General features: G+C 35.0%; 5 protein-coding genes across 9 annotated transcripts; 2 read left to right on the top strand and 3 right to left on the bottom strand.

Moving 5' to 3' along the window:
* The first annotated feature begins 3,858 nt into the window (after window positions 1-3,858).
* Window positions 3,859-7,534, top strand: LOC105777207 (uncharacterized). Of its 4 annotated transcripts, none has more exons than XM_052630387.1 (6): window positions 3,859-4,068; window positions 4,562-4,954; window positions 5,476-5,621; window positions 5,824-6,100; window positions 6,257-6,529; window positions 6,891-7,534. In XM_052630387.1, exons 2-6 carry the CDS (start codon window positions 4,646-4,648, stop codon window positions 7,371-7,373), a joined length of 1,488 nt encoding a protein of 495 aa, XP_052486347.1. In that variant the 5' UTR covers window positions 3,859-4,068; window positions 4,562-4,645; the 3' UTR covers window positions 7,374-7,534. The 4 variants fall into 4 exon arrangements, with proteins under 4 accessions (XP_052486347.1, XP_012455790.1, XP_012455786.1 ...); XM_012600336.2 differs by having other exon boundaries at window positions 4,556-4,954; XM_012600332.2 differs by having other exon boundaries at window positions 4,530-4,954.
* A 379-nt stretch (window positions 7,535-7,913) lies between these two features.
* On the top strand, window positions 7,914-10,746 carry LOC105777226 (cytosolic sulfotransferase 12). The gene is given in 3 exon segments (XM_012600365.2): window positions 7,914-8,433; window positions 9,081-10,388; window positions 10,390-10,746. Coding segments are annotated over 2 exon segments (951 nt in total). The 5' UTR covers window positions 7,914-8,433; window positions 9,081-9,636; the 3' UTR covers window positions 10,589-10,746.
* On the bottom strand, window positions 10,716-12,820 carry LOC105777199 (receptor-like protein 9DC3). Of its 2 annotated transcripts, none has more exons than XM_052630392.1 (2): window positions 11,594-12,820; window positions 10,716-11,501 (listed from the first exon to the last, which is right to left on the bottom strand). In XM_052630392.1, the coding sequence occupies exon 2, from the start codon at window positions 11,488-11,490 to the stop codon at window positions 10,915-10,917; it is 576 nt and encodes a 191-aa protein (XP_052486352.1). In that variant the 5' UTR covers window positions 11,491-11,501; window positions 11,594-12,820; the 3' UTR covers window positions 10,716-10,914. The 2 variants fall into 2 exon arrangements, with proteins under 2 accessions (XP_052486352.1, XP_052486351.1); XM_052630391.1 differs by having other exon boundaries at window positions 10,716-12,201; window positions 12,404-12,820.
* A 237-nt stretch (window positions 12,821-13,057) lies between these two features.
* On the bottom strand, window positions 13,058-14,170 carry LOC105786675 (receptor-like protein 9DC1). The gene is made up of 2 exons (XM_012613178.1): window positions 13,462-14,170; window positions 13,058-13,356 (listed from the first exon to the last, which is right to left on the bottom strand). The coding sequence occupies exons 1-2, from the start codon at window positions 14,168-14,170 to the stop codon at window positions 13,058-13,060; spliced, it is 1,008 nt and encodes a 335-aa protein (XP_012468632.1).
* A 2,020-nt stretch (window positions 14,171-16,190) lies between these two features.
* Window positions 16,191-18,991, bottom strand: LOC105786674 (receptor-like protein 33). Its single transcript, XM_052630370.1, has 2 exons — window positions 18,348-18,991; window positions 16,191-18,218 (listed from the first exon to the last, which is right to left on the bottom strand). Exons 1-2 carry the CDS (start codon window positions 18,746-18,748, stop codon window positions 16,334-16,336), a joined length of 2,286 nt encoding a protein of 761 aa, XP_052486330.1. The 5' UTR covers window positions 18,749-18,991; the 3' UTR covers window positions 16,191-16,333.
* Window positions 18,992-27,279: the final 8,288 nt, after the last annotated feature.

The raw sequence follows: 27,279 nt of genomic DNA, 5'->3' as shown, positions 1-27,279 counted from the left end.
TAAAAAATTTATTTGGATTTTGGTTAGTTGATTCATGGCATTTAAAGTTGTTTCATGGAAAAAATGAATTGTAGAAGAAAAAGGGAATGGAAGTTTTCTATTGTTGTAGGCGGTGCAAATAGAGAAAGCCATACAACATCGATTTTCACAATCTAATGACTTAAATGAAAACTTTTGAATAATTCAAAGACTATTTTATAAAATTTTAAAATTAAGTGACAAAAGTTGAACTTACGAATAATTTAATAACCTTCAATAATCAATTACTTTATTTCATTCACCTATAATTAAATTACATTAATGTGAGATGAATTGTAGTTTGATTAATTCATTTGGTTTCAACTAGTACAACTAAAATACTTGACTTTTTTTTTAATAATGATTTCATATATTCCACTAAAATTATAAAAAAATGGGTAAATTGTAAGAATAGTCATCCAATTATGCATTTGGTTCTTTGGTCACTCAATTATCAATTTCTCTCAACTTAACTACTAAATTTTTTGAAATTAAATATTTTAGTCATTCTCCTATTAATTCTCATCAACTTAGTAACGAAAGTTTAGCGTGGGCTTTTTTTTATAGGTTATATCACTTTTTGGAGTTTGAATTTGACAACTTTTCTCATATTGAGGCCTGAACTTGACAATTATTCCCACATTAGGGCTTAAGTTTTTTTTTTTGTTCAAGCTATTCCTTAAAAACCCAAAGTTTAGACTTTGATATGGGAATAATTGCTAAGTTCAGGCCCCAATATAGGAGCAATTGCTAAGTTTAGGGACTAATCTAGACAAAAAAAGTTCAAACCCCAATATGAGAATAGTTGCCCAGTCCAGGCCCCAAACAGTGATTTAACCCCTTTTTATTAACCTAATAACAAAATTAGCCCTCCAATGTTTATACATTCTATTAATTTGATCTTATATCTAAAAATTTCAACAAATTTAACAATCAATGTTTACAAAATTTATGATTTTAGTTATTGAAAATTTAGAATGTCTATTGATGCTTTCTTCCTTTAATCTCAATTTTAAGGTACTTGAAAAATTGGGTTAGCTTTCTTTTTAGGTAATAATTCATATTTGATGTTTTTCTTATATTTCTGTATTTACAAGACTTCTGTTTTTCTGGATATGAAGTAAAATTTTCTAGATTGGTTTCTATTTTATTGTAGTTATACAACCATGTGAATCTCAGTTACTTTTATAGCAAATGGGGAGTTTTTTTTTCCCACTATTGTTAGTTGTAATTTTGAATTGAGATTTAGGTTGAGTTTGGATGGATGGTACGTTTATTTGCGATTAGTATAAAAAGAACGATAACAGTGAGATTAAATACTGTAACGATACTATAACGTGAGATAAAAGTAAGCTAAATGCATTGTACTGCACCTCATCACCCATCTAAACGCATCCTTAATTATAAATTTTAGGAATAAGAATAATGAAAATTGGAGTAAATTTCCATGTATTAAGTTTTTGATTTATTGCATTTTGGATTTTGGGGTTTTGGTGAGAGTTGTTGAGAATTGTTTATTTTAAAGGGGAAACCTAATTATTGGCCTAACATCCATCAACAACATCTAACGAGATTCATCGGTGAGTTTAAGGCAAACCCAGATTTGCTTGAAGGAAAAATTTAAGGTCATTTGATATATTTTTTTTCTCTTTTTTGTGTTTTTAAAATTTTAATAATTATGTTTTGATTTTTATTTATAAATATTAGATTTTAAGTCATTTTATATTTTATCAAGAAATGGTTTTAAAAAATATTTTTTTATAATTAGAACTAAAATGACAAATTTTGTAAATTTTGATGGTTAAATTTATTGAACTTTTTAGATTTAAGATCAAATTAATAGAATATGTAAATATTGAAGGATTAAATTTGTTATTAGGCTAATAAAAACACACTTTAGACTTCCGCTCTTGAGTTAATGACAACTAACGGAGAATAATTAAAATTTTAATTTTAAAAATTTAAATAATTAAATTGAAAAATAATAATTAGAGGACAAAAATAGTCACAAGTACATAGTTGAGTGGCTAATTTATCCAAATAAGTTAATTGCATACCATAAGTGATATATCTCATAAAATTTTTAAAATAAAGGTTAAAATATATTTTAAATTTCTGTACTATTTGTGCATTTAAAATTTAATTTTTTTATTTTTATTTTAAGAAATTTAATCTATTTACTTTTTTATTTAAAAATGTAATTTTAATTCTTAGAATGATTGGAATTCTTTTGTTAAATCATTTATTTTGTTAAATGACTACTAGACCTAATCATAGGCCAAGTCGGGCTGGATTGATGCAAAATTTTAGACCCGTTTTCTAGGCTCGATTTTAATTGACCTGAAAAATGAGTCTAAAATTTTGTCCAAGCTCGACCTAGATTAAAAATGTTAAACTCAAGCCCGACCTGACCCGACCGTATTAATTTTTTTAGATTATTTTTTTATTTATTAAATTTAAAAATATAATACATCAAATACACTAAAACATTAAAATAAATGTTTTTCTAACAAATTGAAAATATATTAAAAAAATTCTTTATACTTAAATAACATAAAGATAGTAGCAACTAGAGGTGATCATGGGCCGGGCCGGGTTTGGGTTGGGCCCAGACAAAATTTTAGGCCCATTTTCTAGGTCCAGGCCCGGCCCGACCCGAAATATGGGCCTAAAAATTTATCCAAGCCCGGCCTGAAAGAAATTTGCTAAGCCCGAGCCCGACCCAGCTCGGCCCATATTAAATTTTACAACACCAAAATAGCATCAAAAACATGAAAGTGAAAAAAGTGAAACATGAAAGTTAAAAGTATATTTGATTAAAAAAATATATATTTAATATATAATTTGGGCCGGGCCAGGGCAAATTTTTTTTTACCTGAGGCCTGGCCCGTTTAGAAAATGAGCCTCGTTTTTTTGTCTAAACCCATATTTCGGGCATAAATTTTTAGCCGAACCCTCCCATTTTTCGAGTGGGCTGTCCGGCCAGGCCGGGTAGCCCAACCCATGATCACCTCTAGTAGCAACTTAACAAACAAATATCTCTAAGATAGTAGCAAAATTAACAATAAAATAAGAGTTATACAATATCCGAACAATAACAACAAAATAGTAACAATATAATAGTAAAATGACAACAAAACAACAACGAAATGGAAAAAAAAAGGTTTAGGTTGATTCAGGTTGAGTCGGATTTAGACAAAAAAATCTTACCCGAGACTCGACTTATTTAGAGAACGAGTCTTATTTTTTTGTTCAAACTCATTTTTCGGGCTTATATTTTTACCAAAACCCTCTCACTTTTCGAGTAGACCTTTGGGCCTAAATGAGTGACCCGACCCATGATCAGATATAATGACTATCAAATTAATATTTTTTTATTTCAAAATATTACACTAACAAATTTAATAACATTAATAAATAAACCTAAATTTTAAAATCTACAATTAAAAACATGGGACTAAAAGCATATTTTGATCAAAATAAAACATAACCAAACTACGATAACATTTAAATTTGATTATCAAATTCAACTTAATACAATAATTAAGAAGAAAGCAGGAAAGAAAAAGACAACCCAATTACTCAATTAATTTTGTAAGGTTATTTGAGTCGGATCAAGAATTATTTAAAGTACGAGTCTAAAGAAAAAAATTAAACTAATTAATTTGGTAGGAACAAAATTGAATCGAAAAAGAATTTAATTGATCAATTTTTTTATATATTTTTATTTTTTATAATTTTTTTAATACTAATAAAATTGATTGGTTTCACCACGGGTCCCCAAAAACCCCATGTTGCTAAAAGAGAATATATTTAAATACCTGGCTTCTTGCTTTTTTATATTTTTCGGTTCGAATGGGTTCTTGCTTTTCCACCACCCCCTAAATAAAATTGCCGATTCTCTTGTAAATAATTTAGACAAATAATTAAAAGAAAAAAAGTAAACCCATATTTGCATAGGATTTTGGACCTTCACCTCTTCTCTTCTATCGTTATTTTCAGCTGAAAAAGGTTTTTACATTAATCACCCTTGAAGTTAATTTTCTACAGGTAATAATAAATTTTCCTTTTTTTTGTCTGCTTATTGCGTTTCTTTTAATTCAATCCTTAACTGGTTCATGTTGAATTTTTTTTTTGCGTATCTTCTTAGATTTTGTTCTGAATTTTGTTTGATCTGAGTTTATAATGGGGAGATACCCATATTCTATTTAGTCTTAAATTTTATGATTTCACTTCCTATAGAAAAATTAATGCATGTTTTTGTCTTTCAATATAGGAAGCAGGTAAGCATGTGAGTTCAAACTATTTGGTAGATTTTTAATCAAACAGATTGAATTGCCAGGATTTATACTTTGCAATATATATATATATATAGTTTTTTATTTTGTCAATGTTCTAACTGAAATTTATGCCAATGAAAAACTTCTATATCTTTGACCAAGTCAATTTCTTTATTTCTCTTTGGGATTTTAGTGTGCTTAAAAACTTTTTTTTTTTTTATGCTATTGAAGCATTGGATCATCTTCGCATGCTGCAGGAACAGGCTGCTTTGCTAACTTTGTTACTTGATTCACCATTCTAAAGTAAGGTATTGTTCAGTAAGGCCTAAAGTTAAATATACGTAAGTATGGGCAGTCCTGCAGAGCCAAAGAGAAGAGTGGCATTTGTGCTGATTGATGGATTAGGAGATGTATCAATACCAAGGTTTGGGAATAAGACTCCTCTGCAGGCTGCTGATGTTCCAAACTTGGATGCCATAGCATCAGCTGGAGTTAATGGCCTTATGGACCCTGTGGAAGTAGGTTTGGGTTGTGGGAGTGATACGGCTCACCTCTCATTGTTGGGCTATGACCCGAGAGTCTATTACCGAGGGCGTGGTGCATTTGAGTCCATGGGGGCTGGGTTGGCAATGTCACCTGGAGATATTGCATTCAAGGTGTGTAACCTGCTCTAGCTCTCGTTTCGTTCTTTTTCCTTTGTTTCTTGTCTGCAGTAGTTCTTACACTGTTTGCTGATACTATTTCTGTAGTGGACCGTCTATTGAGCATGGCTTATGTTGATATCTTGATAATATCCAAACAGATTTATGATTCTCAAATATAACATATTAGCTGTGAGTTTAATGTAGATATTAGCTTGATATGAATGAGGAAAATTTTGGTCATTAGCTGTTTTTTCATTTTAATTTAATGTTAAACTTAGGTTAACAATCGTGCCTGAGATTGTGAACTTTAATATTCTTTTATCTTTCTGAAAAATGATTAAACTTAGTGCCTTTCTCCTTACCAGATATGATCTAGCTTCTCACTTGATCACTTACTTTAGGGGAACGATTTTCTTAAAGATCTTCCTGCTGTTTTTCGCAACAAGTTAACATTTTATAGTTCCATAATTTTCTTCATAACTTGATATTTTATTGTAAATGGTTACCTAATCCAATATTTCAATTGTCTCCAGTCAAATTTTGCGACCTTGGATGAGAAAACTGGCATAGTTACAAGTAGGAGAGCTGACAGGCATTTTGAAGAAGAGGGGCCTATCCTTTGTGCTGCCTTGGATAGAATGAAGCTCCCATCTTTTCCTGAGTATGAAGTAAGAGTCAGGTACTGATGTTTTTAATTGCTGTAGTTGTCAGTTTATGTTGTTATATTCGCTCACTTAGTTCTGCAGGATATAGAAAATTCCAGCTTAATCAACAAGGTTTTTACTTTAACATTGTCATTTTGGTTATGCACTCTCTTGAGAATTGATTTGGAGCATTAAGTTTCTGTTGTAACATATCTAAGGTGCTGAGATCTCTCACAGGTATGCAACAGAGCACCGATGTGGAGTTGTTGTTAAAGGACCTAGACTGAGTGGAAACATATCAGGAACTGACCCATTGAAGGACAACCGCTTACTTCTGGAAGCCAAGGCTTTAGATGATACTGATGAAGCAAGACACACAGCTGCAGTTGTTAATGAGTTATCCAGGGAGATATCAAAGATTCTGGTTTCTCACCCTTTGAATGCAAAAAGGCTAGCAGAAGGGAAAAGTGTTGCTAACATCGTCCTTCTAAGAGGCTGTGGTATCCGAATTGAGGTGTGTTGTCCTGAAATTTCCCAATTATATATGCATTTTACTTATTTGAATGGGGAGAAAAAAATGTTTTTATTTTCTGTTCTTCTATTTGATGTACTTCTTGCATTTCTATTGTAAGATACCAATAAATGCTACTACCTCCTCTATGCTTTATAGGTTCCACAATTCGAGAAGAAACATGGCTTGTGGCCTTGCATGGTGGCTCCCACAAAAATTATTGCAGGGTTGGGCCTATCACTTGATATTGATATCCTAGAAGCTCCTGGAGCAACTGGAGACTATCGAACACTTTTGACTTCAAAGGCAACTGCCATAGCTAAGGCACTCTCTACCCCTCTACAAACATCTCCTAGTGTCTTTGTACCAGGGGAGGATGAGCACAAGCCTGGGAGATCAGATGGTTATGATTTTGGATTTCTCCACATTAAGGTAATGACCTTATCAATCCGTTAGTTTTTTGCCTTTGTTAATATTTCCTGTATTTAGCAAATGCTTGTTGATGACCACCTTTTGGGGCCAGAATCAGCATGTTTCAATTTCCCCATTTTCTTTCCTAGAGTTTGCATACTCTTATGTTTAATCCTACCTTAAGACAGTCTTGTTTGTGAAAAAGCTGATTAAGGATCTTTTATGCAATATTGCCTGGGAAAAAATCTTTTAACTTTGTGAATATTTTATCTTGGGTACTGATTTAAATATTTTACGTTGTTTTTATATTTGCCTTCTGCACAATGTATAATATTCTCCATATCATTAAGTGATGCAACTTCATTCTGTTACAAAATTTCAGGCAATAGATGATGCAGGGCACGATAAGGCGAGTGTTTTCAAAGTAAAAGGCTTGGAAGCTGTAGATCGAGCTATAGCACAGCTGGCTAAGCTCCTGTGGCAGGCAGAATCAACTGGGGACTTCCAATATTTTATTTGTGTCACTGGTGACCATTCTACACCCGTTGAATATGGAGATCACAGTTACGAACCAGTTCCATTTACAATTTGCCGGTTGAAAGATTTTGTGGGTGCAGTTGGTGGGGAGTCTAGTGTTTTGGAAACTTCCCTTGATCCATTTCCTCTTCCTACTGTTAAGGCAGGTGAAGACCTAAATGAAGCCATTGGTTTAGAAAAAGGGAGAAAATGCAAGCAAGTTCAAGCATTTTGTGGTGATTCAGTTTTTGAGTTTAACGAGATTGCAGCTGCAAGGGGCTGTCTTGGGCGGTTTCCAGGTGGAGAGATGATGGGAATCATTAGGAAATTTCTTAAATTAAATGCATAGCTTTCATGGTCAGATGTTAAGAGCTCTTTCCCAGACAACCTCTAAGTTTCTGAATAAGGTGTTTCTGATCTAAAAAAAAAACCATGACAGTATGTCTTTGAATCATCAAAATTTTGAATGCTTCTTATGAGTTATAACATCAAGGAGATGTGTTGTTTATACGTGCAACCCTCTTACATAACTTAGTCATGTGTTCGAGTGGAGGCTAATCCACTGCTGACTCAGTCATGTGGTGGAGTGGAGGCTAATTCTCTGCTTCCATAACTCAGTCATGATTGTCCTATTAATAAAAACAATAGTTTGAGTGAGGATGTTCAATTCCTTGTTGCACACTACAAGGGTAAAATGCAATGTACCATGATAATTTCTAACCTTAATCTGACATTTCGTTTTTCATTCATAACTTTCTATATGTCCCAATTTAATTCCTAGCCAAATATTAGCTGAACTTTTAGTCTTTCTGTGAAATGGCTCTTCCATGATAGGATCCATGCTAGCACTTATGAGTCGTGTGAATAGCATTTCAGTTCCTTTTATACTTGTAGGTCCTTTATCTGTCTCTGCTTGCTGCTTCCCTTTCTAATTGGCGTCCTCTGCCCTTTAGTCAATACTTCACTAAGATTTTCCAAGGAAAAATGCTCTGAGATTGGACCTTTTTATTTTGCAAGAAGAGCAGCTATTACAGATGATGCATCCATCGGTGCTATTTCAGCCTGAGGTTCCGCCATGCCATATGGACCTCCAGATAATGCACCTAACGGAGGCTCATACTCTGAGATGGACACCTGCTAAAGGCATCAGCTAGAGGTAGAAACCCAGTTTACTGATAGGCATGGGAGACTGCTTTGTAATATGATGATTTTTTGAGATAGCAGCTATTCATGATTTGTAAGATACTTTTCTTTTCCTTGATTACAATTTGTAATTTTCATATGCTGAGCAAAATAAGACAATATTTATGTTCATTTTACTGTTATATGCTGAAGCAGAGTGCATCCATCCGCTGACATGTTTATTGAACCTCACAGTCTCTTGAAGAACAATGATCTTGTTTCATCCGGTACCATGGATCCATAAGAATTTCCCAATTCTTATAGTGTCTACTATTTATGTATCAAGTTCGTCATGTAAACAGTCATGATAAAAGCATATAATAATGCTAGCATTATGTGTAATATATTAGCAAAAGCAAGTCATTAGAAAGAGTGGATAACAAAGCAATTTTAAAGCTAATTCTGTTTTGACATCTCTTGCAACATTTTAATTTTCTCTCTACTCTACTTTTAAAGTTGGGTTCACCATTTGTCAAACTTTTCGAGCTACTTTTTTGAACTTAAAATGAAAAGTAAATCCTAAAAATTAATTTTGAATCATTCCAGAAATGTGCCTGAAACTAGATTAGGAATCAAACTTTAGGGCATGCTATATATATGTTTTATCCTAGTTATTTGCAACGCTTAGGATTCACCATTTGTTGAACTTCTCCAGCTACTTTTTTGAACTTCAAATGAAAAGTTACCCTAAAGATGTGGTAATTTTTTCACCTAAACTTCTGCAACTATTTGTATTTGGCTTAAGTAACTTCTGTACTTTAACCTAATGTTCATAGTGTGAGCCACATATTTTCCATGATATGTTTACTCTAGTGAATATTAGTTCTACTGTAATTGGCTTCCAATATGTTCTATTTATTTTGTAAATTTGCAGGCTGGCATGTACAACAAGTTCAACAGACAGACAATAATTTTTGTTGCTTCTTCAGTGATTTATAAGCTATGTGTCTCTGACTCTTCCTTTTTCTTTCAGTATACGAGTCTAACGCGTATGTTTGGTGCATATTCGGACATGGGTATGGGATTTGACCTTCAAAAGAATCTTACGAACACATGGAAAACTTAGAAAAAGAACAGAACATATACATGTCCGACATATTCGTCTTTAGAGATTTAAGGTTTGGCCATAGGTTTGCAACTGAGATATAGGAATGGACGAATCTATTCTTAAAGTGCCTTTTTTTTTGTGTAGCTGGGACTACCATTGTCATGTCACAATTGCTATATTCATAATTTATTCAAACAAATATAGTGCTAACTTGTTTTATTGACTTTCTCTGAACTTAGGGCTGCCTACCTTTATCCTTTTTTTCTCATTATAAATTTTGCTTGGGATCAGCTCTTAGTTTCAAGCAAAGTGCTGTTATATTTCTTGTACTTGGTTAGTTTTCCTATATCTACCAGGTGTTATATTTTGGGAAGATCTTTCCATGGAGTACTCTAGCTTTCCATCTGCATTTTCTACTTTGTTCGGCGAACTCCCAAAAGAAACGTGGTGTTGTTCAGATCTTTACAACTGGGAAGGCTTCTGGTATGCCAGTTCTCATCTTCCTGCTGCCATGGCTGCCAGGTTGAACTTCCAAGCAAAAGACACTGATGTATTTTTGACTTCTTCTATGAAGACAGGCACCACATGGCTCAAGGCTATCATCCCAACAATAATGAATCCCATCGGTTGCATGAATGATGATAACAATGATCCTTTGCTCAAACGTCATCCTAATGAGCTAATGCCATCTCTGGAATTTCAGCTTTTCAAGGAAAATCCCAACCCTGATCTCTCATATATGCCTTCTCCAAGACTATTCCGAACCCATGTCCCTTACCCTATGTTACCCGAATCTGTTAAAAACTCAACTTGCAAGATCGTGTATATCACTCGACACCCTAAGGACACGTTTGTGTCATTGTGGCACTTTTTGAACTCTTTGGTTACTACCCATGGAAATGATCCATGGCCAATGAATGAAGCTTTTGACAGCTTTTGCAGAGGGGTTCATGCCTTTGGACCATTCCATGACCATGTTTTAAGTTATTGGAAAGAAAGTATAAAGAGGCCTGAGAAGATACTTTTCTTGAGATATGAAGACATGAAGAAGGACCCAAAGGTGGAATCGAGGAGGATGGCTTGTTTCCTTGGAAGGCCTTTTGAGAAGGAAGAAGAGGTAGAAAGTGTTGTGGAGATGCAGCCTGGAAAGGCTTAAAAACCTGGAAGTGAATAAACATGGAGCTGATCCTTGGTTAGGCTTTGAGTACAAGTTTTATTTCAGGCGTGGCAGTGTTGGGGATTGGAAGAACAACATGAGTAATGAGATGAAAGAAAAGTTGGACCACATTACTGCTATGAAATTTGAGGGTTCTGGTCTGGGTTTTGGAAATTGATTAAGTTCACTAGTTTTGGAATTGGTGGTTCTGTTTTCAGTTTCTGAATATGATATACTCTTAGATACCATTTGCTTTATGTTTACGTTTACGAGGAATGCTTACCATGTAGTGGTGATAATTCCTGTTTTTAATTTAGAGAACATCATTCCATTCAATTCCATTTAACACATGGACAAAAACCTAAACAAAACAAGATAATACAAATATAAAATAAACTCTTAAATCTAAAATAATGGGAGCAAGCGAGAGATATTCTATAAAAAAAGTGTTCAACCAGCCAGCCATCGATGAGCAAACATCTGACCTCTCAAATGCCATCTTCCTCAATGATTTTTCTTGATTCTCCTCAGGACTCTGTTCCCTGCTAGTTGAACCATCCCAACAAGCCATTTTGGTCTCCGAATTGTCATCATGATGTATCCAGCTGAAAATCCAAAAACCAATCCACATCCATAACCCATCATTACAAATTTCCAATCCAATCCAAATGCAGAATTAACTTCCTCTTCTTCCAAAATTGCTGGTGGTGGATCACCACGGCCACAGCTTTTTGACACGGGAAACCCACACAACCCTGTATTGCCAACGTAGGAATCGTTGAGAAAGGTGTTAAATTGTTTTCCCTGAGGTATGAGCCCAACGAGCTGGTTCTCTGACAGGTTTATCACTTCGAGAAAATTCAGATCAGTCAACTCTGAAGGAATCTCCCCAACAAGCTTGTTGCAAGAGAGATCTAGTGACTCCAGTGCTGCCAGATTCCCTAATGATGAAGGAATATGACCAGTTAAGTGATTATGAGAGAAGTTGAGCACATCGAGAGAAATAAGGTTTCCAACTGTTTCTGGAATTGTTCCTTCGAATCTGTTGCTCGACATATCCATGAGAATTCCCTCAAGCATGATGTCCACACCTGTCATTGTGACAACCAAGGATTCAGTGTAATAGTGTTGGTCAGCTGAAGCTCCTATATAAACATTGGAACATTGGCCAAATACATCGTACCTTTGACATTTGTGAAGTATGTTGTTGGCAGAAAACCAGAGAACTTATTATGCGAGAGGTCTAAAATTTGCAGAGTCGAGAAATATGACTCATTTGCAGAATGGGCTATCTGGCCATGAAAATAGTTGGATTGCAACACAAGAACTCGTAGCCAAGGAAGATCTCCCAACCAGTGTGGAATGTGTCATTTATCATGTTGTTTCCAAGATTCAACACTTCTAAACGAAGACAATTGGCCAAGGATTTAGGTAATGGCCCATCAAAATCTTTGTTGTTGAGGTTAAGTATTCGTAACTTGGGATCTCTCTCAACACAAAAATCAGGGATGTTTCCATGAAAATTATTCATCTGCAACTCCGAAATTGAAAGTTGTCTGAAGCCCAGGCATTTTCAGATTGCTCCACTCAAGTTGTTATAGGACAAGTCGAGATAAACAATGAAATTCGAACTCTCTGGATTGCATCTCGAAGATGGAATTTCTCCATTTAATCTGTTGTTTGAGATTATGAAAACCATCGTGGAAGGTGGTGGTGCTAGAAGTGGCCCTTCTAGCAGGTTAGAGCCAAGCACAAGAACTTGAATACTCTTCCATGGATAATATTCTAGAGCTGTCAACAAATTGTTAGAGAGATCAAGAGTCAGTAGGTTGCTTCCCCAATTGTTTTCTTGTTCTGTAATTTGGCCTTGAATGTTGTTGTTTGAAAGGTCTAAAACTTCCAAACTCTCTTGCGTTGTTAAGAAATTTGATAATTCTGTTATATTACAAGAAGATAACAACAAACTATTAAGAATGGGCAAAACAAGATCAACCTCGCTATTGTCGCGCACAGACAGCGGAATGTTGTGTGAAAGATCCAAGACTTTAAGGCCTTTAAGCTTTAGAAACATATCTGCCTCGATAACATGAAATCTATTGTAAGAAAGGTCTAGATCGGTCAAACCTTCTAGATTCCTTACAAAATTTGGAAATTCGCTGATGTTGCAAGAAGAGAGTTCTAATCTCGCAAGATTAGACAAAGAGTAATTGGCATTGCTTGCACTGGTGAATGATAACAAAGCATTATCTGAGAGAGAGAGCACCTCAAGTTTGTTGGAACATTTGGCAGCAGCAAAAGAAGAGAACAGAGAGCATAACAATGAAGCAAGGTGCAAGAAGTATTTTTACTTGCTCACAAATGTGCAGCAAGGGAGCTTATGGCTGATAGCCTATTCAGCTCATTCATTCAACTAGAAAAAACATACATTTATAGTCAAATACATCATCAAATAGTCAACTAACCCCACTAATCAGCATTGGGACTATTAAAACATTGCTTGTACACATAAACAAGCCACCTAAACTAGTCATTCAACACCTAATGCATCAAGTTGTCATCAACTTGTTCATTTTCAACTAGTTTAATCAACAAAGAAACTAAAGAGAAACCTTGCTGTTACAGCAACCATATGTGCTGCAGCATGTCATCAAGCTGCATGCACTTCAACACAAAATGTAACAGCAGCATGGTTGGCCAATTTCCAATAAAGTTTGCTGCCGTCTGATAGTTTGTCCAATTCAAAATTGCCGTTCAGCTTGTTACTATTGAGCCTTAACTGAACTAAAGATGGAAGAGTGAACAACCAGGATAGTACCCTGTAACTGAGAAAGTTGTGATGAAGGCGTAGAATTCTAAGTTGTGAAAGCCCACTCACTTTTGATGGAAGGGAACCCACCAACTTGTTTCCAGAAAAATCTAGAAACTGAACTTGAGTGAGGTTGAAAACTGAACATGGAATAGGGCCACCAAAGTTATTAGAGGAAAGATCTAGATGTTCAAGTTATGTGAGGTTTCCGAGAGATGCTGGAATTCGCCCTTTTAAATTACTACGGTGAAGATCCAATATCTCCAAAGATCTAAGATCGCCAATTGAATCAGGTAGTTCCTGCAAATATGCACGTCGGACTTGCAATGACTTCAGGGGACCACTCCAATTTGTCTTTGGGAACTTGAGTTCTAGTTCCTGTTCCTGCCCGGATTCTCGAAGAAATATTGCAAAGTGGAACTTCTGCAGGTATGGAAAGTGGAAAACATCTTCGGGGAACTTTCCTTGAAGTCCATTCTCCTCAAGGATACGAGTTGTTATGTCAGAAGACATGTTACGGAAAGAGGTAGGCACAACTGAAGACATATCGATATTTGAGAGATGAAGGTGTCTTAGTTGCGTCAAGGTTTTCTCGACATTTTCAAAGACATGCGCTTCAAAGATCAAACCATAATTACCGGACAACAGTTCAGAAAGGTGTGAGATTGCAAGGGGGATTTTACCACTAAATCCTGAACCAGAGATGTTTAGATGGGTCAAACTAGTCAACTGGCCAAACTGGGATGCCATCGGGGACATGTTGAAATTATTCCCAGCAAGGTTAAGCTGACGGAGATGGGATAGAAGGAAGAGGGTGCTGTTAGATTGGAGAGGACCAACAAGGCAGCTGAAGGTAAGATCAAGGGCAATCACATTCCCTGTTTCGGTATCACAATTAACCCCATCCCACAGACAACAATTTGTCCCTTCCATCCAGGAGGTTGCCTTAGTCATGTGTGCTTCCCATGGGTCGAAATAGGAGCAATCAACGGAGAAGGAGTTGCTGAATTGGTTTAAGGCAGCACTTTGGACATGAGGGCACGACGATAGTGGTAGTGCACAAGAATTAGAGGAAAAGAAGAGGGAAAATAACAGAAAATACAAGGGTATTAACCACCCTTTCATGTTTCTCTCAGAGATGTCGAGCAAAAGGAGAACGTAAAATGGAGCGGTGAGCATGCATTTATATTAAATTCTAAGCAAACAACTCCAATCATCTTCACATTTCATTGGGGAAATTCTTAATCCAACGGTTGTAGTTTTTTTATTTATTTATCAAAACTATTATTAAGTCTTCTTTGGAATTATTTTAATTTTAATTTCAAAAAATATACTATTAAAACTAAAATTAATTTAATATAAAACACAAAAGGCTAGAAATCAAAATATACTCGGACTTATATCAAAATAAAGCATAGAAAATGAATCTTGCAAATGAATCTCCATAGTTGATTTTTTTTAGATTCATGGTGAAGTTTATTTTCTTTTTTGAGATTTATTTTGAACTTTGGACATGAAAGTGAAAATGGGAGAATGGAGGGTATTAGATATCTTGGCACCCCTATTAGATTTGAGAGCATGTGGCGAAAGGGAGTAACTTTTGAGTAAGTATCGTCAGATGTGTTATTCCACACATATCTCATTCCCAATTATTAGTTGTGAAAAACGTTTTCCATCTTTGCATTTTTTGTTTTGGAGGTTTTAACTCAGCAAGCTCTTACAAACTTCTATTCACCAAACACTATAATTAGAGAGTTTGACTATTTAATCATTCATTTGTGCCCAAATCAACTAAAAGAGTTCCAAAACTCTGATTACCAAACGCCCTCGAAGACTAACAATAAGAGGAAGCTAAAACAAACATATCCTCAATGACTAGTTATTAAAAAGATGTAGGAGAAAGGCATGGTTGCAACACCAAACCATAGTTAAAAGAGATAAAGTTTAAATGAGTGAAAATAATTATATAATAAATTAATCGATTTGAATTTTAGCAGTTAAATAATTAATTTTCAAACTTAATTCAGCGTTTGCTGAGCTTATTATTTAATTTTTTGTTTTCTGGAGCAAGAATAAATCAAAATTGAATTTATTAAGAAGGTAGTAAGTTTTGATAGTTTTGTCCATTTCACACAACTTATTGGAGGAAAGATGAAGATGAAAAAGGTTGAGCAGTGGGGCAATTGGACCCTCTATCTCTTTCTTCTGCAAATAAATAACATAATTACTTGATTTGTAACACTACTTTATGCCTGCAAGCATTTGTTCTGTTTCATCTTTTTCACCTTGGAACCTCTTTGCCTTCATTTAAATTCGCGACTAAATTTACCCCTTTTTTTCAACAAATAATTTTAAATATCAAACCTTATACCAACTCAATTTTCTCAAAAAAAATTAATTTCGAAAAGAGCTAGAGACTTAAGGCATAATAATTTGGGAAAAATCTAGACATTAAATTTGCCTATCATAAAATTCCGCTATTAAAATTTCAAATCAAAGTGATCCAAATTAAAAGAAAATTATGGTTCCTTTGATTGGGTTGAGGAAATGATAGAAACTAGCTGAGAGACAGACCATGGAACCGTAAGAATTTCCCATTTACTATTTAATTATAAATTTTGTCATATATGTTAAATTAATTTTAAAATATATAGCGTTTTAATAGTTATAAATGAAAAATTATTAATTAAAAGTTGCCATTATTCATAATAATGTATTATGTCTCTTTAATTCAAAGATAATGTCATTTGATTATTAACAAATAATTATAATTATTTAAATAGATATCCATTGATTAATTATGTTTATTGATAAATATATCACTATCTATTTTATGACACCCAAACATATATTCTTATATTATTAGCTTGTTTTATAAAAAATTACTGAAGAAATTTGTTATAAAAGTTAATATAATTGTTATGTTCAGCTTAATGTTTAATCAACTATTTTCATTAGTACAAAATATAGATAATTATTAAATTTTATTGTATCTTTTAGATTTATTTCCCGGTAACTTTTTTTACATCTTAAAATTAAAATAAGAGAAACTCCTAATAAAAGGTGTTCAAGCAGCCACTGATGAGCAAACATCTGTCTTCACAAATTCCGTCTTCCTCAACGATATTTCTTGAATCTCTTCAGAATTTTGTTGCCGACTCGTTGAACCATCCCAACAAGCCATTTTGGTTTACGAATTGTCATCATGATGTAGCCAGCTGAAAATCCAAAAGCCATTCCACATCCATAACCCATCATTACAAATTTCCAATCCAATCCAAATGCAGAATCAACTTCCTCTTCATCAAAAATTGCTGGTGGTGGTTCACTACGGCCGCAGCTTTTTGAAACGGGAAACCCACACAGTCCTATATTTCCAGCGTAGGAATCGTTGAGAAAGGTGTTGAATTGTTTTCCCTGAGGTATGAGCCCAACGAGCTGGTTCTCTGACAGGTTTAACACTTCAAGAAAATTCAAACCAGTCAACTCCGAAGGAATCTCCCCAACAAGCTCGTTGCAAGAAAGATCTAGCGACTCAAGTGCTACCAAATTCCCCAATGAGGAAGGAATATGACCGGTTAAGTGGTTGTGAGAAAAGTTGAGCACCTGGAGAGAAATAAGGTTTCCAACTGTTTCTGGAATTGTTCCTTCGAATTTGTTGCTTGACATATCGATGGCTGCAAAAACAGTTAGAATTTTCTCAAGCTCAATGTCCACACCTTTCATTGTGACAGCCACGGAAACGCGGTAATAAGTATCTTCAGCTCCTATATATCCCATTTGAACATCAGCCAAACTCATCATACCTTGGAAACTTGTGAAGTATGTTGTTGGCATTAAACCAGAGAACTTATTATGCGAGAGGTCTAAGATTCGCAAAGTCGAGAAATGCGACTCATTTTCAAAATGTGTTATTTGACCATGGAAATAGTTGGAGCGCAACGCAAGAACTTGTAGCCGAGGAAGATTTCCCAACCAGTGGGGAAATATGTCATTTATCTTGTTGTTTCCAAGATTCAGCACTTCTAGATCAACACAATTGGCCAAGGATTTAGGTAATGACCCATCAAAATCATTGTTGTTGAGGTTAAGTGTTTGTAACCTGTGGTTTTCCTCAACCCAAAAATCAGGGATGTTCCCATGAAACCTATTCATCTGTAAATCCAAAATGAAAATATTTCTCAAGCCCAGACATTTTGGGATTGCTCCACTCAAGTTGTTATGGGCCAAGTCTAGAAGTACACCGAACTCCGAATCAACCAAATTGCATATCGAAGATGGAATTTCTCCATTCAATCTGTTCTTTGAAATTGAGAAAACAGTCGTTGAAATTGGTGGTACTAGAAGTGGCCCTTCTAGCAGGTTGGACCCAAGCTTAAGAAATCTTATATTCTTCCATGGATAATATTTTAAAGCTGTCAAAACATTGTTAGAAAGATCAAGATATTGTAAGTAGCTTTTCCAATTGTTTTCTTTTTGGGTAATTTGACCTTGAATGCTGTTGTTTGAAATATCTAAATAAGTCAAACTCTCTTGCATTGTCAAGAAATTTGAAAACTCAGTTATATTACAAGAAGACAACCACAACGTATCAAGATGGGGTAACACAACACTCAGGTTGCTATTGTCACTCACAGACAGCGGACTGTTGTGTAGATCCAAAGTTTTAAGGCTTTTGAGCTTTAGAAACATATCTTTCTCGAGGACATGAGTTCTATTGTTAGAAAGGTCTAGATAGGTTAAACCTTCTAGATTTCTAACAAAATTTGGAAATTCACTTATGCTGCAAGAAGAGAGTTCTAAACTTACAAGATTAGGCAACGAGTAATTGGCATTGCTTGCACTGGTAAATGATGACAAAGCATTATCTGAGAGAGAGAGCTGCTCAAGTTTGCTGCGCTCTGATGGTTTGTCCAATTCAAAGTTGCCATTCAGCTTGTTGTTATTGAGCCTTAACTTAACTAAAGAAGGAAGAGAGAACAACCAGGTCGGTACCCTGCCACTGAGAAAGTTGTGATCAAAGAGTAGAATACTAAGCTGTGAAAGCCCACTCACTTGAGAAGGAAGGGAACCCTCCAACTTGTTTTTTGAAAAATCTAGAAACTGAACTTGAGTGAGGTTGAAAACTGACCATGGAATAGGACCACTAAGGTTATTATGGGAAAGATCTAGATACTCAAGTTGAGTGAGGTTGCCGAGAGATACTGGAGTTGGCCATCTTAAATTGCTATGGGAAAGATCCAATATCTCCAAAGATCTAAGATTGCCAATTGAATCAGGTAGTTCCTGCAAATATGGAGATGAGACTTGCAATGACTTGAGGGGACCACTCCAATTTGTCTTTGGGAACTTGAGTTCTAGTTCCTGTTCCTGCCCGGATTCTAGAAGAAATATTGCAAAGTGGAACTTCTGCAGGTATGGAAAGCGGAAACCATCTTCGGGGAACTTTCCTTGAAGTCCATTCTCCTCAAGGATAAGAGTTGTTATGTAAGAAGACATGTTACGGAAAGAGGTAGGTACAACTGAAGACATAGGCTGTGTTACCCAAATAACCCAAAAAAATATTATATTTACAAAAATAATTCAGGTTTAAAAACAATCACCAAAATAACCTAAAATGAACAGTATCCACTCTTTTTTTGCACCAATGATTGGCTAATTATTGTGTCAGACTTAAAAAAATTATTTTTTTGGGTTATGGCCTGTCAATGGCCGGAACCCATGTATTTTTTTTAAAAATTGTGTAATACTGAAATACGGATATACGAAAAAGAAAAAAACAAAAAAAAAATTTTTTGGGTGCAGGCCAGCACCCAGTACACAGTACACGAAAAAAAATTATTTTTTTCGTGTCAGAATCAGATAAAAAAATACGAAAAAAATAAAAAATTTTTTTTGGGTCTTTAATGGTCAATGGCGGCACCGATCTGATACGAAAAATATAAAATTTTTTTTTTAGTGTCGATCAGATAAAAATACGAAAAAATAAAAAATTTTTTTGGGTCTGGCTTTATCAATGGCGGCACCCAGTACATAGAAAGAAAAAAAATTATTTTTTTTCGTGTCGAATCGAGATAAAAATACGAAAAAATTAAAATTTTTTTTGGGTCTTTGGCTTGTCAATGGCGGCACCGATACAATAAAAAGAAAAATTTTTTTATTTTTTCGTATTTTTTTATCTGATTTTGACACGAAAAAAAAATAATTTTTTTCGTATCAGATTGGGTGCCGCCATTGACAAAGCCAAGACTCAAATTTTTTATTTTTTCGTATTTTTTATTCGATTCGACACACGAAAAAATAAATTTTTTTTAGTATCTTATCTTGGTGCCGCCATTGACAGGCCAAAGACCCAAAATTTTTTATTTTATTTTTTCGTATTTTTTATCGATTCGACACGAAAAAAAAATTTTTTTTGTGCCTTTGTGTCTTGGGTGCCGGCCATTGACAGGCCAGCACCCAAAATTTTTTTTTTTTTTTTTTTTTTCGTATATCCGTATTTCAGTATTACACAATTTTAAAAAAAAATACATGGGTTCCGGCCATTGACAGGCCAGAACCCAAAAAAATAATTTTTTTAAGTCTGACACAATGATTAGCCAATCATTGGTGCAAAAAAAGAGTGGGTACTGTTTATTTTAGGTTATTTTGGTGATTATTTTTAAACTTAGGTAATCATTGGTGCAAAAAAAGAGTGAGTACTGTTCATTTTAGGTTATTTTGGTGATTATTTTTAAACTTAGGTTATTTTTATAAATATAATATTTTTTTGGGTTATTTGGTTAAAACAGCCGAAGACATATTGACACCTGTGAGAAGAAGGTGTCTTAGTTGTGTCAAGTTTTTCACGACACTTTCGAAGACATGTCCTTCAAAGATCAACTCATAATTTTTGGAAAGATTGAGGGATAACAGTTTGGAAAGGTGTGAGATTTCTAGGGGGATATTACCTTGAAAAAGTGACCCATAGATGTTTAGATGGGTCAAACTAGTCAATTGACCAAACTGGGATGCCATTGGGGAGAATCTGAAATCATTCCCGGCGAGGTTAAGCTGACGGAGATGGCGGAGGAGGAAGAGGGTGCTATTAGAAGTGAAAGGGCCAACAAGGCAGCTGCAACTAAGATCAAGGGCAATCACATTCCTTGTTTCAGTATCACACTTAACCCCATCCCACAAACAACAGTTTGTTCCTTCCTTCCAGGAGATTGTCTTAGCCCTGGATACAGTACACCATGGGTTAAAAAAGGGGCAATCAATGGAAAAGGAGTTGCTGAACTGGGTCAAGGCAAAACTTTGGTCATGAGGGCACGACGATAATGGTAGAGTAGAAGAATTACATGTAATGAAGAGGAAAAATAGCAGAAAATACAACAGTAGTAACCACCCTTTCATGTTTCTCTCAGATATAGACAATAAAATCAAGCAAATGGATATTGTAAAATGAGAAGGATGAGTGAAAATAGGTGGAGTGGGGAGCTTATATTTATATAAGATTCCAAGAAAATTGCGCCAATCATGTTTACATTTCATTGTGGAAATTATTATTAAGTCTTAATCTGAGGGCTGTAGTATTGTGAAAATTTATTATAAAGTCTTCATCTGAATGGTGTCGAAAATTCAGCTATGAAGACTATGGTCCGAGTTTATGGAAATATTATAGCTGTCAAGAAAACAAGTTTTCTTCTTGCGTCCCCCCCTTTCATGTTTTGTATTGCAAGTAAAATAGGATAATTAATGTCAAATGTTCATTGGCTAATTGACATTTAATGCTAGATTCAAATGTGAGATTTATTTTACTCCCCTCTTTGGAAAAAAAAGTGCAAAATAACCTTATAAAACAATAATAAATTGATGAGACACCACAAATTTACGCCGAACAGCAGACAGCATAAAGTTTCTTCTCCGGTCTAAATTAATTGCATCAAGTTACATGCTTGTTCTTCCTTTGTAAGCGAGACTCAATTTTTTATTTTTATTTTTTACTTTTAAATTGACTAATACTCGTTATCATGTGTATTACATAAAACGTAGCAATAACTTTAATTTGCAACATCAGACCTGGTCTGTATTTAGACTAATAAAAAAAAAAGTTGAAAGTCAAGTTAATCAAAATTCATTTCAACATCAATTGCCTCTTATTTTTTCTATAAATCAAGCAGATGATGTTACCCGCAAAGAAAGGACTGACTGAAATTGATGAAGAATTACAATTTTTCACCCTAGCGTGTACGTCAGATTCTTAACATTAATTAAGGACGAGGCACAAATCAAATAATTGGATTGATTTGCGGAAACCAAGCTAATGAGACTATAATTGCCAGGGGTGAGTTTTCAATCGTATCATATGTGCAAATCATGTCTTAGTTTTTTTGATTCTTTTAAGTTTATCATATATTTATGATATAAATTTTGCTTCAGACTTCAGTAACCTCAATGAAAGCAAATGATTTTACCTTTAATAAGTATAATTTTTTTTACTTGTAATTTTTCTTTGTGAAAATAAATAATAAATTACATTAATTCAAATGCTTAAAAGTACCACTCAGTTTATCCTGTCGTAAGACCTCAAGGATTTCCTTTAGGGCCACATTAAAAACTTGTAAACTCGATTTCCACTTTAGGTTAAGTTTGGCCAGCCGGTTCGCGACAATGTTGTGTTCTCTAGGCACATATCTAATTTACCATTACCTTTCAGATCTCATAGTTTTATGGAGCCTTCTAAACAAGGTGATGCATGGTTTCTCTAGCTCAATATTGGATAAAGCTTGGACCACATCAAGATTATCGATCTGAATTATTACTCGTCTATCCATATCTTTTATTAAGCATAACAAGGAGCCCATCCAAGATGCCCCAAAGTTTCGCCTTAAAAGGTGAACATTTTCCCAAGTATCGATTGAAGCCGAGAATCCAATTTCCAAATTGATCCCGCAGCATACCTCCAGCAACAATGTTTCCTGTCTCCTTTGCAATTGCGCCATTCATGAATAAGTGAACCCACATCTTATTGGTATGAAGATTATGGCTTCGCATCAAAGTATTGCTCTTGTATCCATTTTGATGAAATTCGAATTGAGCCCAGGTAATGGAGGCTTTAACAACTTCAGTTGCTGACTATGTAATGTTTTGGAATATGAAAAGGTTTCTATTCTTCCAAATGCGCCAAGCTATTAATCCAAAAAGGGATGACCAAGTAACTCCACGACCCTGCAAACTCAATTACAACACAGATTAGAAGAAAACCAAACCTGAAAGTCATAAAAAAAAACCTTTATTGAAGCTCTATTGGAATCACATGCATCTACATATCCTTAGCTGTCGGACAATCTCAAACAACATGAATAATATCCTCTAAACCATGCCCACATATCGGACAAGAGTTGATAAAACCAATTCCTAACTAGGTACACTCCGAATTCAGTAGAAGTCTCTGCTTAGATGACAACCAAAGGAAAAATCTCACTATTTGAGGTCCCTAATACTTCCAAGTGCTCTTCAAGAATTTCTCTATGGGGTTCCAAGTTTCTTCTTTAAACGACCAATATGCATTCAGAATAGAGAAGGAGCTTGAGGCCGAACAAGCCCAAATCACTCTATTCGAACTCAAATAAAGATGAATGGGGGAATACTGATAATACGATTAATCATTTCATCAGACAACCAAATACAAAACATATCCAAATTCCAAGTACCATCTGGCGTGACCAAATCCTTGAGAGAACAGTCCATGTTAAGGTTAGCATAAAAGGGAATATGGGAACTTAAGCGACCAATACTAGGAATCCATGAAGCTTTCCAGCATCAAATATTAGTACCACCACCAATAGACCAAACTAAGTTCTCACGGAAGAGAGTCCAAACCTTATAGAAGGCTTGCCATAACTGTGAACATGGACTCCTAGCAATTGATTTTGGTATTTGCTCTTTCCAACCATATTTCGAACAAAGGACACAAACCTACAAGGAATTATCTTTGGAGACTAGATTAAACACAATCTTCATAATAAACGATATATTTTGATCTTGCAAGTGACGTAAACCAAGGGCACCTCGAGAATTAGGCTGACAGATGGAATCCCACATTACTAAAGACATTTTTGGATGACCGTTAGAGCTCCCCCAAATGAATTGCCTTGCCAATATATCAATCTCATCATAAATTCCTTTCAGTCTCAACATAGACTGCATGAAATAATTCGAAATGGAGAGTAAAACATATTGGGCTAGAGTTATTCTTCCAGCTATGAATAACTTCCTTGCATCCCAATTTTGCAACTTGCGCCTTACTTTATCAACCATATAGCTTAGGGTACCTTTAGTAACCCCATCATGTAAGAGAGGTACCCCTAAGTAGGTACCAAGGTTCTGAATTTCTTGAAAATCGAGCATAGAGCTAATTTGATTACTCATATTATTTCGAACCCTATGGAAAACAAAATACTGCTTTTCCTGTCACTGACCTTGTGCCTAGAAAGCTTACAGAAATGATTCAGAACTCTCTCCAATAAACAAACTTGATCAAGATCTACTTTACAAAAGATGACCAAGTCGTCAGCAAAAAACAATTGGCAAAGAATCGGCCCCGATCTCGAAAGTTGAATTGGCTTCCACCTACCCTTGTTAAATTTTGAACAAATAATATGCCCTAGCCATTTCATGCACAGAACAAACAGGTATAGAGAAAGTGGACAACCTTGACGAATCCCCCTTACCGGTTTAAACTTTCGAGTAGGAACTCTATTCCAAAGAATCTGCATGGTCAAAGAAGAAATGGCTGACATGATCACTTTTAGAAGTAAATCAAGTATCCCGACAACTTGTAAAGATGCATCACTAAATTCCCAATTTACTCTGTCATACGCCTTTTCTAAATCGAACTTAATAGCCATCCAATTCTTCCCATTACGTTTCCTTCTCATGGTGTGAATGACTTCTTGCTCTATAATAATATTATTTGAGATATTGTGCCCAACAATGAAACCACCTTGTTCCTATGAAATAAAGTTGGGAAAAACCAACTTAAATCGATTTGCAATCACTTTCATCACCAGTTATACAAGACAGAGCAAAGACTGATTGGATGAAATTGATTAAAGTTCTCAAGAAAATCTATTTTTTTGGGATAAGAACGATCAATGTGTTATTCAAGTTTGAATTAATAGGATTCCCTGCAAAAATATCTTATACCCACTCACAAACAGCACTGCCAACAATATCCCACTGGCTCTGGAAAAGAAGTGCATGGAAATTATCACTTCCCGAGGCTTTCATTAGATCCATTTCAAATAAACACTACACCAAAACAGGCTTTTAGCGGCGCTTTTTTAGGCCTTTAGCGGCGCTTTTTAGCGCCGCTAAAGCGCCGCAAAAAACGCCGCCAATGACAGCGTCGCTAACTTTAGCGGCGTTTTCAAAAATAAACGCCGCTAAAGACCATGACATTTAGCGGCGCTTTTACGACAAACGCCGCTAAAGACCAGGACCTTTAGCGGCGCTTTTACCACAAACGCCGCTAAAGACCAGGACCTTTAGCGGCGCTTCTACCACAAACGCCACTATAGGTCATAACTTTTAAGGGCCCTATAAAAATGACTTTTAGCGACGCTTTTTCACAAACGCCGTTAAAAACATAACTTTTAAAAAAAATTTAATTAAATAATATTTATTTCTATGATAAATATTATATTATGTTTTATTTTGATATTTAAACTTTAAACTATATACTTTTAAGGATAAAAATTAATTAAATTAAATTAAACTTTCTATTAAAATTTTAACTTTAAAGGTAAATATAAAATTAATGAATTTAAATTTAGAATTAAAATATTATGTTCAAACTCATATGATCTATATTAACTCGGCCAAATATAAAAGAAGCTACAAAACACGTAATAATTAACAATCATGATTAAAGAAGCTAGTATACAAGGACAAATGAAGAGACTTGGACGAGAAATAATAACATTCACATGGACATTCATCTTAAAGGACCCCATATAGGTGCCTTATTATGTAAAATGAAATAGAAAATATGAACTAACAGAGACCTTCGAAGATGAGCACAGAGCGAACGGTCACTAGATAGGGCTCTACAGAAACCTCAAATTGATATCTCAGTATTTGGAGGTCGATGCTTTTGCGCTTGACCATGGCTCGACTAGCTGCACGAGAAGCAAGGTCTTGCACTGAAGCCTTCAACCACAAACTCAATGTCTGCCTCTTCCTTTGTTGCGAAGGTAGTATGCCCTTCCTGCCATAGAAATTCACGACTCCTACAATCAAGCATCAAGTTAGCGGTGCAAAATCCATCCTCAAATATTTTAAATAAAAACTCTAGCTTGCCATTGAAAATAATCTACACATCTGTGAACATTAACAACTAATGCTAAGAAAATACGCAATTTATGCATGGAATGTATAAAGAATTTTCCATTATCTGAGAACATGGAAAGAAAAAGCTTCAATTTTCATTCTTCAAAAGGAACTGTGGTGCATGGAACACCAGCTGAAAAACAGAAGGGCACTAGAGAGTAAGAAAGAAAGATGTATAAAGAATGGAATATTGTCTACACCTGCTCAACTTCAACCATTTATTTCTTTTTACAGTAATTCATGCTGTATATGTAATTTTACAGTAACAAGAACACATAAATAAATCAAGAAAAAAATTATGTATAAGAAATTATGTATAAGACTTACAAAAAGCCAAAGCTTGTTTGTATCCTAGATGAAGTGCTCCCTTTCTTGATTCCTCTCTAACTTGCTTATATTAAACTTTGATAAAGGCGATTTAAACTTATAAACTACACTATTTTGATAAAGGCGAAGATCATTGGTTCCATGGTGAAGAACAAGTGGAGGCTGTTGGTTTTGGTAAAGGCGAAGGGCATATAAAATCACTATTTGTCTGCAATAAACAAAAATCAGAACCAGCTGATTAGCTTTACAGAGCTGTTAAATAGAACTTTTAGCACATAGTCAAGGATAGTTAAAACTGAGTTGGATCTATAACTCACTCACCAACAATGGGGATACAAAATCATTAAAATGATATGTAACTTCTAAAGGCTTCAACTTCTAAAGGTACAATCTCTTTAAGCCGTCTATAATTGAAGTCACAGAGGACAAAGATATCATTCTACACAAGAAAGGATTAGTTACACATGCTAAGGATGCGATAAATAAAACACACTAAAAAGGATCAAGTAAAGGAATTAGATAGATATTAACATCATTAACAACACAAATACCAAAGCTAAAAAACGTTTTAAATTCTAACAAATTAAAGTTTCCAATGAAATTCAAAATTACACCATTAAGTAAATAAGAGTTTTAAATTACCTGAGATCAAAAACCCATTTTGGGTATAAACTTTTGTAACTATTTATTAAATCTGCAACGTCGTTTTGATGCTTTGGTTCAATAATTCATATAATCCCAAAAAAATAGAAACCCGCTCAAGGTTCAGCATTAAGCGAAAACTATCAAATTCCCAACTTATTTCAAACCCAATTTTGTTATGAAATTAAGATCAACTTCCATACAGCAAAAATGAAAGCAATTTCGTAATCATCTTGTTTTGTAGGGCAAAAAAATAAGAATAAAACCCTAGAAAATCAAACAAAATGAAACAATATAAGTGAATAGGGAGAGAAAAAATTAGGGTTTAGTGAAGGGACTAACATCTCTAGGGACCAGGGCCGCCGTTAGTGCCGAGGGACTCGAAGTCGCGGGAGGCGAGACGGGAGTGGCGGTCAGCATCGCCCTCACGGAAGCCACGACCCTTGGTCTTCTTATGAGCAGAAAGAGAGGTGGAAGCGGCGCCAGTGATGGTGGACTTGAGCATAGGCAAGGGAGCTTGAGGAGAGGCATCGCCGGCGGCATTTGAAGTGAGGGAAAGCGAATTTTTGAAGTGAAGGATTTTGATTTCAGAACTTGGGGGGGTTGGCGGCATTTGGTAATAAAGCCCACCGCTCAATTTTAAGTTTTTTTAAGTCAAATCTGATTTGGGGAAAAAATGACCTCGTTTTGGTATTGTAAAATTTGCGGCGCTTATAAAA

This window comes from Gossypium raimondii, chromosome 1 (genome assembly GCF_025698545.1).
Source record: "Gossypium raimondii isolate GPD5lz chromosome 1, ASM2569854v1, whole genome shotgun sequence".
Lineage (NCBI taxonomy): Eukaryota > Viridiplantae > Streptophyta > Magnoliopsida > Malvales > Malvaceae > Gossypium > Gossypium raimondii.
The sequence above is the reverse complement of the archived record's forward strand: the minus strand, read 5'-3'. Positions and strand labels throughout refer to the sequence as shown.